The sequence below is a fragment of the Heterodontus francisci genome, unplaced genomic scaffold (genome assembly GCF_036365525.1).
Source record: "Heterodontus francisci isolate sHetFra1 unplaced genomic scaffold, sHetFra1.hap1 HAP1_SCAFFOLD_812, whole genome shotgun sequence".
NCBI classification, from domain to species: Eukaryota; Metazoa; Chordata; class Chondrichthyes; order Heterodontiformes; family Heterodontidae; genus Heterodontus; species Heterodontus francisci.
Window position 1 is genome coordinate 200,001 of NW_027142327.1, and position 15,085 is coordinate 215,085.

Sequence of the window (15,085 nt, forward strand, 5' to 3'; positions counted from 1 at the left end):
CTGGCCTGTGCTTCGGTGAGTTTTTATTTTATTTGTTTATTGGATATGGGTGTGGCTGGCTAGGCCAGCATTTATTGCCCATCCCTAATTTCCCTTGAGAAGGTGAGCAGGAGAGAACAGGGATTGCAAAAGGGAGGGTCTGTGTGTGTGAGGATGGATGTTGATGTGAAACCCTCCAGTTTACACTGACACACATCTCATAACCCACTTAGATCAGCAGTCCTGGAGCGAATGCCCCTAATGTCGAACCTTCCCAGCAATGATGTCCAAGTGATTCCGGACACCAACCGGGAAATGGAGAAGGCGGAAAAGAAAGTTCTACAGACCTCCACACAGCGAAACAACGAGGTATCACAAAACTGAGCAGCACGATATTGTATAAAGAGCCCGGATTAGATTCCAGTCTGTAACTCACCCCCGGATATCTGTTATTCTATATATAAACCACCCGAACCCCTCGATTAGATTCCAGTCTGTAACTCACTTCCGGGTATCTGTTATTCTATATATAAACCACCCGAACCCCTCGATTAGATTCCAGTCTGTAACTCACTCCCGGGTATCTGTTATTCTATATATAAACCCCCCGAACCACTCGATTAGATTACAGTCTGTAACTCACTCCCGGGTATCTGTTATTCTATATATAAACCACCCGAACCCCTCGATTAGATTCCAGTCTGTAACTCACTCCCAGGTATCTGTTATTCTATATATAAACCCCCCCCGAACCCCTCGATTAGATTCCAGTTTGTAACTCACTCCCGGGTATCTGTTATTCTATGTATAAACCACCCGAACCCCTCGATTAGATTCCAGTCTGTAACTCACTCCCGGGTACCTGTTATTCTATATATAAACCCCCCCGAACCCCTCGATTAGATTCCAGTCTGTAACTCACTCCCGGGTATCTGTTATTCTATATATAAACCCCCCGAACCCCTCGATTAGATTCCAGCCTGTAACTCACTCCCGGGTATCTGTTATTCTATATATAAACCCCCCGAACCACTCGATTAGATTACAATCTGTAACTCACTCCCGGGTATCTGTTATTCCATATATAAACCACCCGAACCCCTCGATTAGATTCCAGTCTGTAACTCACTCCCGGGTATCTGTTATTCTATATATAAACCCCCCCGAACCCCTCGATTAGATTCCAGTCTGTAACTCACCCCCGGGTATCTGTTATTTTATATATAAACCCCCCCGAACCCCTCGATTAGATTCCAGTCTGTAACTCACTCCCGGGTATCTGTTATTTTATATATAAACCCCCCCGAACCCCTCGATTAGATTCCAGTCTGTAACTCACTCCCGGGTATTTGTTATTCTATATATAAACACCCCGAACCCCTCGATTAGATTCCAGTCTGTAACTCACTCCCGGGTATCTGTTATTCTATATATAAACCACCCGAACCCCTCCATTAGATTCCAGTCTGTAACTCACTCCAGGGTATCTGTTATTCTATATATAAACCACCCGAACCCCTCGATTAGATTCCAGTCTGTAACTCACTCCCGGGTATCTGTTATTCTATATATAAACCCCCCGAACCACTCGATTAGATTCCAGTCTGTAACTCACTCCCGGGTATCTGTTATTCTATATATAAACGCCCCAAACCCCTCGATTAGATACCAGTCTGTAACTCACTCCCGGGTATCTGTTATTCGATACATAAACCACCCGAACCCCTCGATTAGATTCCAGTCTGTAACTCACTCCCGGGTATCTGTTATTCTATATATAAACCACCCGAACCCCTCAATTAGATTCCAGTCTGTAACTCACTCCCGGGTATCTGTTATTCTATATATGAACCCCCCGAACCCCTCAATTAGATTCCAGTCTGTAACTCACTCCCGGGTATCTGTTATTCTATATATAAACCCCCTCGAACCCCTCGATTAGATTCCAGTCTGTAACTCACCCCCGGGTATCTGTTATTCCATATATAAACCCCCCGAACCCCTCGATTAGATTCCAGTCTGTAACTCACTCCCGGGTATCTGTTATTCTATATATAAACCCCCCGAACCCCTCGATTAGATTCCAGTCTGTAACTCACTCCCGGGTATCTGTTATTCCATATATAAACCCCCCGAACCCCTCGATTAGATTCCAATCTGTACCTCACTCCCGGGTATCTGTTATTCTATATATAAAACCCCCAAACCACCTCGATTAGATTCCAGTCTGTAACTCACTCCCAGGTATCTGTTATTCTATATATAAACCCCCCAAACCACCTCGATTAGATTCCAGTCTGTAAATCACTCCCGGGTATCTGTTATTCTATATATAAACCCCCCCCCCGAACCCCTCGATTAGATTCCAGTCTGTAACTCACTCCCGGGTATCTGTTATTCTATATATAAACCACCCGAACCCCTCAATTAGATTCCAGTCTGTAACTCACTCCCGGGTATCTGTTATTCTATATATAAACCCCCTCGAACCCCTCGATTAGATTCCAGTCTGTAACTCACCCCCGGGTATCTGTTATTCCATATATAAACCCCCCGAACCCCTCGATTAGATTCCAGTCTGTAACTCACTCCCGGGTATCTGTTATTCTATATATAAACCCCCCGAACCCCTCGATTAGATTCCAGTCTGTAACTCACTCCCGGGTATCTGTTATTCCATATATAAACCCCCCGAACCCCTCGATTAGATTCCAATCTGTAACTCACTCCCGGGTATCTGTTATTCTATATATAAACCCCCCGATCCCCTCGATTAGATTCCAGTCTGTAACTCACTCCCAGGTATCTGTTATTCTATATATAAACTCCCTGAACCCCTCGATTAGATTCCAGTCTGTAAATCACTCCCGGGTATCTGTTATTCTATATATAAACCCCCCGAACCCCACGATTAGATTCCAGTCTGTAACTCACTCCCAGGTATCTGTTATTCTATATATAAAACCCCCAAACCACCTCGATTAGATTCCAGTCTGTAACTCACTCCCAGGTATCTGTTATTCTATATATAAACCCCCCAAACCACCTCGATTAGATTCCAGTCTGTAAATCACTCCCGGGTATCTGTTATTCTATATATAAACCCCCCCCCCGAACCCCTCGATTAGATTCCAGTCTGTAAATCACTCCCGGGTATCTGTTATTCTATATATAAACCCCCCGAACCCCTCGATTAGATTCCAGTCTGTAAATCACTCCCGGGTATCTGTTATTCTCTATATAAACCTCCCAAAACCCCTCAATTAGATTCCAGTCTGTAACTCATTACCGGGTATCTGTTATTCAAACTATAAACCCCCCGAACCCCTCGATTAGATTCCAGTCTGTAAATCACTCCCGGGTATCTGTTATTCTCTATATAAACCCCCTGAACCCCTCAATTACATTCCAGTCTGTAACTCACTCCCGGGTATCTGTTATTCTATATCTAAACCCCCCGAACCCCTCGATTAGATTCCAGTCTGGAACTCACTCCCGGGTATCTGTTATTCTATATATAAACCTCCCCCCGAACCCTTCGATTAGATTCCAGTCTGTAACTCACTCCCGGGTATCTGTTATTCTATATCTAAACCCTCCGAACCCCTCGATTAGATTCCAGTCTGTAACTCACTCCTGGGTATCTGTTATTCTATATATAAACCCCCCCGAACCCCTCGATTAGATTCCAGTCTGTAACTCACTCCCGGGTATCTGTTATTCTATATATAAACCCCCCCGAACCCCTCGATTAGATTCCAGTCTGTAACTCACTCCCGGGTATTTATTATTCTCTATAAAAACCACCCCGAACCCCTCGAATAGATTCCAGTCTGTAACTCACTCCCGGGTATCTGTTATTCTATATATGAACCCCCCGAACCCCTCGATTAGATTCCAGTCTGTAACTCACTCCCGGGTATCTGTTATTCTATATATAAACCCCCCGAACCCCTCGATTAGATTCCAGTCTGTAACTCACTCCCGGGTATCTGTTATTCTATATATAAACCCCCCGATCCCCTCGATTAGATTCCAGTCTGTAACTCACTCCCGGGTATCTGTTATTCTATATATAAACCCCCCCGAACCGCTCAATTAGATTCCAGTCTGTAACTCACTCCCGGGTATCTGTTATTCTATATATAAACCCCCCGATCCCCTCGATTAGATTCCAGTCTGTAACTCACTCCCAGGTATCTGTTATTCCATATATAAACCCCCCGATCCCCTCGATTAGATTCCAGTCTGTAACTCACTCCCAGGTATCTGTTATTCTATATATAAACCCCCCAAACTACCTCGATTAGATTCCAGTCTGTAACTCACTCCCAGGTATCTGTTATTCTCAATATAAACCCCCCATACCACCTCGATTAGATTCCAGTCTGTAACTCACTCCCGGGTATCTGTTATTCTATATATAAACCCCCCGAACCCCTCGATTAGATTCCAGTCTGTAACTCATTACCGGGTATCTGTTATTCTATATATAAACCCCCCGAACCCCTCGATTAGATTCCAGTCTGTAACTCACTCCCGGGTATCTGTTATTCTATATATAAACCACCCGAACCCCTCGATTAGATTCCAGTCTGTAACTCACTCCCGGGTATCTGTTATTTTATATATAAACCCCCCGAACCCCTCGATTAGATTCCAGTCTGTAACTCACTCCCAGGTATCTGTTATTCCATATATAAACCCCCCGAACCCCTCGATTAGATTCCAATCTGTAACTCACTTCCGGGTATCTGTTATTCTATATATAAACCCCCCGATCCCCTCGATTAGATTCCAGTCTGTAACTCACTCCCGGGTATCTGTTATTCTATATATAAACCCCCCGATCCCCTCGATTAGATTCCAGTCTGTAACTCACTCCCGGGTATCTGTTATTCTCTATATAAACCTCCCCCCGAACCCTTCGATTAGATTCCAGTCTGTAACTCACTCCCGGGTATCTGTTATTCCATATCTAAACCCCCCGAACCCCTCGATTAGATTCCAGTCTGCAACTCATTCGCGGATATCTGTTATTCTAGATATAAACCCCCCGAACCCCTCGATTAGATTCCAGTCTGTAACTCATTACCGGGTATCTGTTATTCTATATATAAACCCCCCCGAACCCCTCGATTAGATTCCAGTCTGTAACTCACCCCCGGGTATCTGTTATTCTATATATAAACCCCCCGCACCCCTCGATTAGATTCCAGTCTGTTACTCACTCCCGGGTATCTGTTATTCTATATGTAAACCCCCCGAACCCCTCGATTAGATTCCAGTCTGTAACTCACTCCCGGGTATCTGTTATTCTATATATAAACCCCCGAACCCCTCGATTAGATTCCAGTCTGTAACTCACCCCCGGGTATCTGTTATTCTATATATAAACCCCCCGATCCCCTCGATTAGATTCCAGTCTGTAACTGACTCCCAGGTATCTGTTATTCTATATATAAACCCCCCGATCCCCTCGATTAGATTCCAGTCTGTAACTGACTCCCAGGTATCTGTTATTCTATATATAAACTCCCTGAACCCCTCGATTTGATTCCAGTCTGTAAATCACTCCCGGGTATCTGTTATTCTATATATAAACCCCCCGAACCCCACGATTAGGTTCCAGTCTGTAACTCACTCCCAGGTATCTGTTATTCTATATATAAACCCCCCAAACCACCTCGATTAGATTCCAGTCTGTAAATCACTCCCGGGTATCTGTTATTCTATATATAAACCCCCCCCCCCGAACCCCTCGATTAGATTCCAGTCTGTAAATCACTCCCGGGTATCTGTTATTCTATATATCAACCCCCCGAACCCCTCGATTAGATTCCAGTCTGTAAATCACTCCCGGGTATCTGTTATTCTCTATCTAAACCTCCCAAAACCCCTCAATTAGATTCCAGTCTGTAACTCATTACCGGGTATCTGTTATTCAAACTATAAACCCCCCGAACCCCTCGATTAGATTCCAGTCTGTAAATCACTCCCGGGTAACTGTTATTCTCTATATAAACCCCCCGAACCCCTCAATTACATTCCAGTCTGTAACTCACTACCGGGTATCTGTTATTCTATATCTAAACCCCCCGAACCCCTCGATTAGATTCCAGTCTGGAACTCACTCCCGGGTATCTGTTATTCCATATATAAACCTCCCCCCGAACCCTTCGATTAGATTCCAGTCTGTAACTCACTCCCGGGTATCTGTTATTCTATATCTAAGCCCCCCGAACCCCTCGATTAGATTCCAGTCTGCACCTCATTCGCGGATATCTGTTATTCTAGATATAAACCCCCCGAACCCCTCGATTAGATTCCAGTCTGTAACTCACTCCTGGGTATCTGTTATTCTATATATAAACCCCCCCGAACCCCTCGATTAGATTCCAGTCTGTAACTCACTCCCGGGTATCTGTTATTCTATATATAAACCCCCGAACCCCTCGATTAGATTCCAGTCTGTAACTCACTCCTGGGTATCTGTTATTCTATATATAAACCCCCCCGAACCCCTCGATTAGATTCCAGTCTGTAACTCACTCCCGGGTATCTGTTATTCTATATATAAACCCCCCCGAACCCCTCGATTAGATTCCAGTCTGTAACTCACTCCCGGGTATTTATTATTCTCTATATAAACCACCCCGAACCCCTCGAATAGATTCCAGTCTGTAACTCACTCCCGGGTATCTGTTATTCTATATATGAACCCCCCGAACCCCTCGATTAGATTCCAGTCTGTAACTCACTCCCGGGTATCTGTTATTCTATATGTAAACCCCCCGAAACCCTCAATTAGATTCCAGTCTGTAACTCACTCCCGGGTATCTGTTATTCTATATATAAACCCCCCGAAACCCTCGATTAGATTCCAGTCTGTAACTCACTCCCGGGTATCTATTATTCTATATATAAACCACCCGAACCCCTCGATTAGACTCCAGTCTGTAACTCACTCCCAGGTATCTGTTATTCTATATATAAACCCCCCCGAACCCCTCGATTAGATTCCAGTCTGTAACTCACTCCCGGGTATCTGTTATTCTATATATAAACCCCCCGATCCCCTCGATTAGATTCCAGTCTGTAACTCACTCCCGGGTATCTGTTATTCTATATATAAACCCCCCCGAACCGCTCAATTAGATTCCAGTCTGTAACTCACTCCCGGGTATCTGTTATTCTATATATAAACCCCCCGATCCCCTCGATTAGATTCCAGTCTGTAACTCACTCCCAGGTATCTGTTATTCCATATATAAACCCCCCGATCCCCTCGATTAGATTCCAGTCTGTAACTCACTCCCAGGTATCTGTTATTCTATATATAAACCCCCCAAACCACCTCGATTAGATTCCAGTCTGTAACTCACTCCCAGGTATCTGTTATTCTATATATAAACCCCCCAAACCACCTCGATTAGATTCCAGTCTGTAACTCACTCCCAGGTATCTGTTATTCTATATATAAACCCCCCGATCCCCTCGATTAGATTCCAGTCTGTAACTCACTCCCAGGTATCTGTTATTCTATATATAAACCCCCCGAACCCCTCGATTAGATTCTAGTCTGTAACTCACTCCCGGGTATCTGTTATTCTATATATAAACCCCCCGAACCCCTCGATTAGATTCCAGTCTGTAAATCACTCCCGGGTATCTGTTATTCTATATATAAACCCCCCGAACCCCTCGATTAGATTCCAGTCTGTAACTCATTACCGGGTATTTGTTATTCTATATAGAAACCCCCCGAACCCCTCGATTAGATTCCAGTCTGTAAATCACTCCCGGGTATCTGTTATTCTATATATAAACCTCCCGAACCCCTCGATTAGATTCCAGTCTGTAAATCACTCCCGGGTATCTGTTATTCTGGATATAAACCCCCCGAACCCCTCGATTACATTCCAGTCTGTAACTCACTCCCGGGTATCTGTTATTCTATATCTAAACCCCCCGAACCCCTCGATTAGATTCCAGTCTGTAACTCACTCCCGGGTATCTGTTGTTCTATATATAAACCTCCCCCCGAACCCCTCGATTAGATTCCAGTCTGTAACTCATTACCGGGTATCTGTTATTCTATATATAAACCCCCCCGAACCCCTCGATTAGATTCCAGTCTGTAACTCACTCCCGGGTATTTATTATTCTCTATATAAACCACCCCGAACCCCTCGAATAGATTCCAGTCTGTAACTCACTCCCGGGTATCTGTTATTTCGTTATCCCTTCCCCTGATTGACAGTATCTTTTTGCACTGATGAGCTGTCACTCATGTTGCATATTTTCCTTGATCTATTTCCCGTGCAGGCGAATGATCTACTGGATCTACTCGGAGTTAACGACTCACACCCAGTGATTCCGACCTCCCAGCCCACAAAGGAAACCCTTGCAGGGGGAGAGTTGTTGGATTTACTCGGAGGCCGGAATGACTCAGGTCAGAGGATTGGAGGTTGAAATGTTTAGATGGGCGTGGGCCATTCAGTGTCAGGAAAACAGGGGCTGGTTTCACACAGTCACGTCTCGGCTGAGCCCCCCCCACCTTTCTAATCCCATCCCGGCCGATCTCCTTCCAATCTCATCCCATCCCGGCCGATCCCCCCCACTCTAATCCCATCCCGGCCGATCTCCTTCCAATCTCATCCCATCCTGGCCGATCCCCCCCACGCTAGTCCCATCCCGGCCGATCCCCCCACTCTAATCCCATCCCGGCCGATCTCCTTCCAAGCTCATCCCATCCCGGCCGATCCCCCCCACTCTAATCCCATCCCGGCCGATCTCCTTCCAATCTCATCCCATCCTGGCCGATCCCCCCCACTCTAATCCCATCCCGGCCGATCTCCCCACTCTAATCCCATCCCGGCCGATCCCCCCACTCTAATCCCATTCCTGCCGATCTCCTTCCAATCGAATCCCATCCTGGCCGATCCCCCCCACTCTCATCCCATCCCGGCCGATCCCCCCCACTCTCATCCCATCCCGGCCGATCTCCCCCCACTCTAATCCCATCCCGGCCGATCTCCCCCCACTCTAATCCCATCCCGGCCGATCCCCCCATTCTAATCCTATCCCGGCCGATCCCCCCCACTCTAATCCCATCCTGGCCGATCTCCTTCCAATCTCATCCCATCCTGGCCGATCCCCCCCACTCTAATCCCATCCCAGCCGATCCCCCCACGCTAATCCCGTCTCGGTTGATCCCCCCAATCTAATCCCGTCCCGGCCGATCCCCCCACTCTAATCCCGTCTCGGTTTATCCCCCCACTCTAATCCCGTCTCGGTTGATCCCCCCACTCCAATCCCATCCCGGCCGATCCCCCCACTCTAATCCCGTCTCGGTTGATCCCCCCACTCTAATAGTGATAGATAGGGACTGGAGGAGGTTGCAGAGATAGGGAGGGTTGTAAGGGCTGGAGGAGGTTACAGAGATAGGGAGGGTTGTAGGGGCTGGAGGAGGTTACAGAGTTAGGGAGGGTTGATGGGACTGGAGGAGGTTACAGAGATAGGGAGGGTTGTAGGGGCTGGAGGAGGATGCAGAGATAGGGAGGGTTGATGGGACTGGAGGAGGTTACAGAGATAGGGAGGGTTGACGGGACTGGAGGAGGTTACAGAGATAGGGAGGGTTGTAGGGGCTGGAGGAGGATGCAGAGATAGGGAGGGTTGATGGGACTGGAGGAGGATGCAGAGATAGGGAGGGTTGACGGGACTGGAGGAGGTTACAGAGATAGGGAGGGTTGACGGGACTGGAGGAGGTTACAGAGATAGGGAGGGTTGACGGGACTGGAGGAGGATACAGAGATAGGGAGGATGAGGACTATCGGGGGATTTGAGACCTATCATTGCTCTGATTATTGAACTCTGATTGTGAATGTGTCCGCTCCCTCCCTCGGTCTCTCCAGTACCGCCGACAATCCCGCCCATTGTGGCTTACAGCAAGGACGGCCTGTGCATCAGCTTCTCCTTCCACTTGTCCAGCACTAACTCGAATCTGCTGTCCATCTCACTCGAAGCCACCAACTCAACTGAGGAAGACATGCTTGACTTCATATTTCAAGCAGCTGTCCCTAAGGTGAGGGGGGACGAACAAGGGGAAGCAGGGGGGTGCGGGTAATGAATTGCATGCCGGTACAGCCGTGATGGACTGAATGGCCTCCTCCTGCTCTTATCTCCCTGCAATTGTCCATCCCTCTCAACACCACATTCAGCCCCTCAAGTTTCCTCTGTCATTCAGTGAGATCATGACTGATCATCTACCCTAGGGGGAAAACAGCCTCTCCGTGTCAACCCTCTCAAACCCCCTTCAGAATTTGATATGTTTCAATGAGATCACCTCTCATTCATCTAAACTCCCGGGATTACAGGCCAAGTCCACTCGATCTCTCCATGAGGACAATCCCCTCATCCCAGGAACCAGTCTAGTGAACCCTCACTGTACTCCCTCGAGGGAAAGTACGTCCTACCTTAGGTGAGGAGGTCGACAGACCCTCAGAGAATGTCGTCCCCAATCTCCAAGGCTGGGATCTGACCCGCAGGTCACTGGAAAGTGAAAGGTCAGAGTTTAACCAACTGCCCACACTCAATTCCCCCATCTGGGAGAACGTTCTCGAAGAGAATCCCGTTTGTAACCCTGTTGATGATATCCTGTTTGGACCTGATCTCTTTCCATCTCTCTCTTACCCCCATCCTCAGAGTATCCAGCTCCAGCTCCTGTCACCAAGTGGAACGGTTGTGCCAGCACACAATTCTGGATCTCTAGCTCAAATTGTTCAGCTGCTGAACCCACAGAAAGTGAGTCCCTCGCACATGCACTGCGGAATCGTGTATAATATTTCCCTGCAATCCAGATACAGAAGCCCAGTAATCTGACAGTCAACACTCCCCCATTTCCCAGTAACTGAGGGAGTGCTGCACTGTCGGAGGGTCAGTACTGAGGGAGTGCTGCACTGTCGGAGGGTCAGTACTGAGGGAGTGCTGCACTATCGGAGGGTCAGTACTGAGGGAGTGCTGCACTGTCGGAGGGTCAGTACTGAGGGAGTGCTGCACTATCGGAGGGTCAGTACTGAGGGAGTGCTGCACTGTCGGAGGGTCAGTACTGAGGGAGTGCTGCACTGTCGGAGGGTCAGTACTGAGGGAGTGCTGCACTGTCGGAGGGTCAGTACTGAGGAAGTGCTGCACTATCGGAGGGTCAGTACTGAGGAAGTGCTGCACTGTCGGAGGGTCAGTACTGAGGGAGTGCCACACTGTTGGAGGGTCAGTACAGAATGAGTGCCGCACTGTCGGAGGGTCAGTACTGAGGGAATGGGCACTGACGGAGGGTCAGTACCGAGGGAGTGCAGCCCTGTTGGAGGGTCTGTACTAAGGGAGCACCGCACTGTCAGAGGGTCAGTACTGAGGGAGTGCTGCACTATCGGAGGGTCAGTTCTGAGGGAGCGCCGCCCTGTCAGAGGGTCAGTACTGAGGGAGTGCCGCACTGTCGGGGGGTCAGTACTGAGGGAGCGCCGCACTGTCAGAGGGTCAGTACTGAGGGAGCGCCACACTGTCGGGAGGTCAGTACTGAGGGAGTGCTGCACTGTCGTGGGGTCAGTACTGAGGGAGCGCCGCACTGTCGGGGGGTCAGTACTGAGGGAGCGCCGCACTGTCAGAGGGTCAGTACTGAGGGAGCGCCGCACTGTCGGGGGGTCAGTACTGAGGGAGTGCCGCACTGTCAGAGGGTCAGTACTGAGGGAGCGCCGCCCTGTCAGAGGGTCAGTACTGAGGGAGCGCCGCACTGTCGGGGGGTCAGTACTGAGGGAGTGCCGCACTGTCAGTGGGTCAGTACTGAGGGAGCGCCGCCCTGTCAGAGGGTCAGTACTGAGGGAGCGCCGCACTGTCGGGGGGGTCAGTACTGAGGGAGCGCCGCCCTGTCAGAGGGTCAGTACTGAGGGAGCGCCGCACTGTCGGAGGGTCAGTACTGAGGGAGCGCTGCACTGTCGGAGGGTCAGTACTGAGGGAGCGCCGCACTGTCGGAGGGTCAGTACTGAGGGAGCGCCGCACTGTCAGAGGGTCAGTACTGAGGGAGCGCCGCACTGTCGGAGGGTCAGTACTGAGGGAGTGCCGCACTGTCGGAGGGTCAGTACTGAGGGAGCGCCGCACTGTCGGAGGGTCAGTACTGAGGGAGCGCCGCACTGTCGGAGGGTCAGTACTGAGGGAGCGCCGCACTGTCGGAGGGTCAGTACTGAGGGATCGCCGCACTGTCGGAGGGTCAGTACTGAGGGAGCGCCGCACTGTCGGAGGGTCAGTACTGAGGGAGCGCCGCACTGTCGGAGGGTCAGTACTGAGGGAGCGCCGCACTGTCGGAGGGTCAGTACTGGGGGAGCGCCGCACTGTCGGAGGGTCAGTACTGAGGGAGCACTGCATATCAGATGATCACTATTGAGGGAGTGCTACACAGTTGAAGGTGCCACCTTTCTGGGTGAGACTTTAAGCGAGGCCTGTCCGTCCTCACCGGTGTGATGTAAACAATCCCACGGCCACTACTGGGAGAAGTGTGGGGGATTGAAGGGGCTGTGGGAGGGGCTGGAGTTCTCTCCTGGGTGCCAATCCCTCCCAGTCCAACAGCATAAATGAGCCATCAGCGAATTGACTGCTTTGGCTGGTTGTGGGATCTTGCTGTACGCCAAACAGCATTCCCAACATTCCAACGATGACTACAGTTTGAAAATCAACCATCGACCTTGGCATAAAGTCCTTTGGGATGTCCCGAGTTTGTGTAAGGTCCTGCTTCAACCTAATTGCCTTGAATTCAAACTTGGAGGTGAGGCAAACAGTGAGGATGATATGAACCACCTGTAACAGGACATAGACAGACTAGCAGGATGGGCAGAGAGGTGGCAGATGGAGTTTAATACTGACAGGTGTGAGGTGATGCCTTTTGGCAGAAGGAATAGGGAGAGGCAACATATACTTAATGGTACAGGTCTAAAGAGTGTGCAGGAACAGAGGGATCTGGGGGTACATGTCTATCGATCATTGAAGGTGACGGGATATATTGAGAGAGTGATTAGTAAAACATTTGGGATCTTGAGATTCATAAATAGAGGCATTGAGTACAAAAGCAGGGATGTTACGCTGAACCTTTATAAAACTCTGGTTAGGCCCCAGCTGGAGTATTGTGTCCAGTTCTGGTCACCACTTCAGGAAGGATGTGAGGATCCTTGAGAGGGAGCAGAGGAGATTTACCAGAATGGTTCCTGGGATGGAGGATTTTAGTTACAAGGTTAGGTTGGAGAAGCTGGGGTTGTTCTCCCTGGAGCAAAGGATATTGAGGGGAGATTTGATCGAGGTGTACAAGATTATGACAGGTTTAGACAAGTTAGACAAGGAAAAACTGTTCCCATTAACTGATGATACAAGGACTAGGAGACACAGATTGAAGGTTTTGGGGAAGAGATACAGGGGGGAATGTGAGGAAGAAGTTTTTTTACACAGCGGGTGGTAATGACCTGGAACTCTCTGCCCACGAGGTGGGGGGGGGGGGTGGAAGCAGAGACAATGAATGATTTGGAAAGGAAATTGGACGGGCAGTTGAGGGAAATAAACTTGCAGGATGACGGGAATCGAGCGGGGGAGTGGGACTGACTGGATTGCACTGTGGAGAGATTGCATTGAATTGATGGGCTGAATGGCCTCCTTCTGTACCGTCAATGTCTTTCATTTTATCTAATTTCTCCCTCTGCTCCTCTTTATTTTCTGTCTCTCTCTCTCTCTCTCTCGGTTCGACGGTATCCGACAGCAACCACTGAAGATGAGAATTCGACTGCAGTATCGACATTGTGGTGTCCCCGTACAGCACGTGAGTGAGATCAGTCACTTCCCGCCACAGGCCTGGCAGTGACCACACCAAGGTGCCAAGGTGCTGTTCTCCTCCCCGGCAGGCACCCAGCTCCTCTCCCAAGATATTGAATATTGATTGATCGACAATAAACAACTGAGAAGCCACGAGGCCAGAGCAAGGGAACCTGTGGAAAACAGTCTTTTTAAAACAAATCTGTGTGTTTTCTCAATTGTTATTTCTCCTGATGGGACATCTTTGATTCAACCTCGCTGGACTCTTCCCCCCATCTCTTTATCATGCCTTCTCGCACTCCCCACTGCCTTCTCCATTCTCTCTCCTTTATCCAATCCCCTTACATCCCCCCCGCCTTATCCATTCTCTCCTCATTCTCCCTTTCCCCCCTGTCTCCTATTTTATCCCTCTCTCTCCCTTTCTACCTCCTTCCTCTTGATTTCACCTGTTTCTGACTCCTTCCCGGTCTCCAACACCACCACTTTCCTAACCTCCCGAATTCCAACCAAAAAACAATGAAAGAATTGTTCTTGTTTTTTTCGGTCTTGTGAAATTGATGCACATGCAGGGACCACACAGAAAGCCCATCATCTCGCCAGCCAAGGTAGTGAAAGACTCCCTGTACATGTGTGGGTTTCCTTGGTTTGTACAAACCTCCTCGCCTCTGCTAACTTTACCTCTTCCCGCCTACACCACAAACAGAAAAGTCCCTGAACTCATGACGGTGGCTTTCGAGTCACAATGCATCAGTCGGAGAAAGATGGTAAGGAGAGGCCATGCAAGGAACTCCCTTCAGAAAATTGAGTCATTAAAAATCTCCCTGACCACACCAATGACCTCTCATCCCTCACCTCCCGTTCCTCAATTGCTCTCCGGCAAGTGTGAACTTCGGTCCTTTTTTGGGACGTGTGGAGTTTAATCTGCATTAAATTGATGAAAATTCCTCATTAAGCGTGTTGATATCCTAAGGGGGGCAAATTGACTGTCGGAGGGTCAGTACTGAGGGAGAGCCGCACTGTCGGAGGGTCAGTACTGAGGGAGCGCCACACAGTCGGAGGGTCAGTACTGAGGGAGTGCCGCACAGTCGGAGGGTCAGTACTGAGGGAGCGCTTCACTGTCGGAGGGTCAGTACTGGGGGAGCGCCGCACTGTCGGAGGGTCAGTACTGAGGGAGCGCCGCACAGTCGGAGGGTCAGTACTGAGGGAGTGCCGCACAGTCGGAGGGTCAGTACTGAGGGAGCGCCGCACTGTCGGAGGGTCAGTA

General features: G+C 49.1%; 1 protein-coding gene across 1 annotated transcript in view; it reads left to right on the top strand.

The window, feature by feature from the left end:
* LOC137367047 (AP-1 complex subunit gamma-1-like) overlaps positions 1–14,765 on the top strand; it is a gene marked incomplete at its 5' end in the record, with an annotated part of 214,514 nt that extends 199,749 nt beyond the window's left edge. The window contains 5 exons of the mRNA XM_068028532.1: positions 213–348; positions 8,308–8,434; positions 9,897–10,066; positions 10,687–10,785; positions 13,769–14,765. Coding sequence (XP_067884633.1) covers positions 213–348; positions 8,308–8,434; positions 9,897–10,066; positions 10,687–10,785; positions 13,769–13,870 — 634 coding nt within the window. The remainder of the gene's footprint in view (positions 1–212; positions 349–8,307; positions 8,435–9,896; positions 10,067–10,686; positions 10,786–13,768) is intronic.
* Positions 14,766–15,085: the final 320 nt, after the last annotated feature.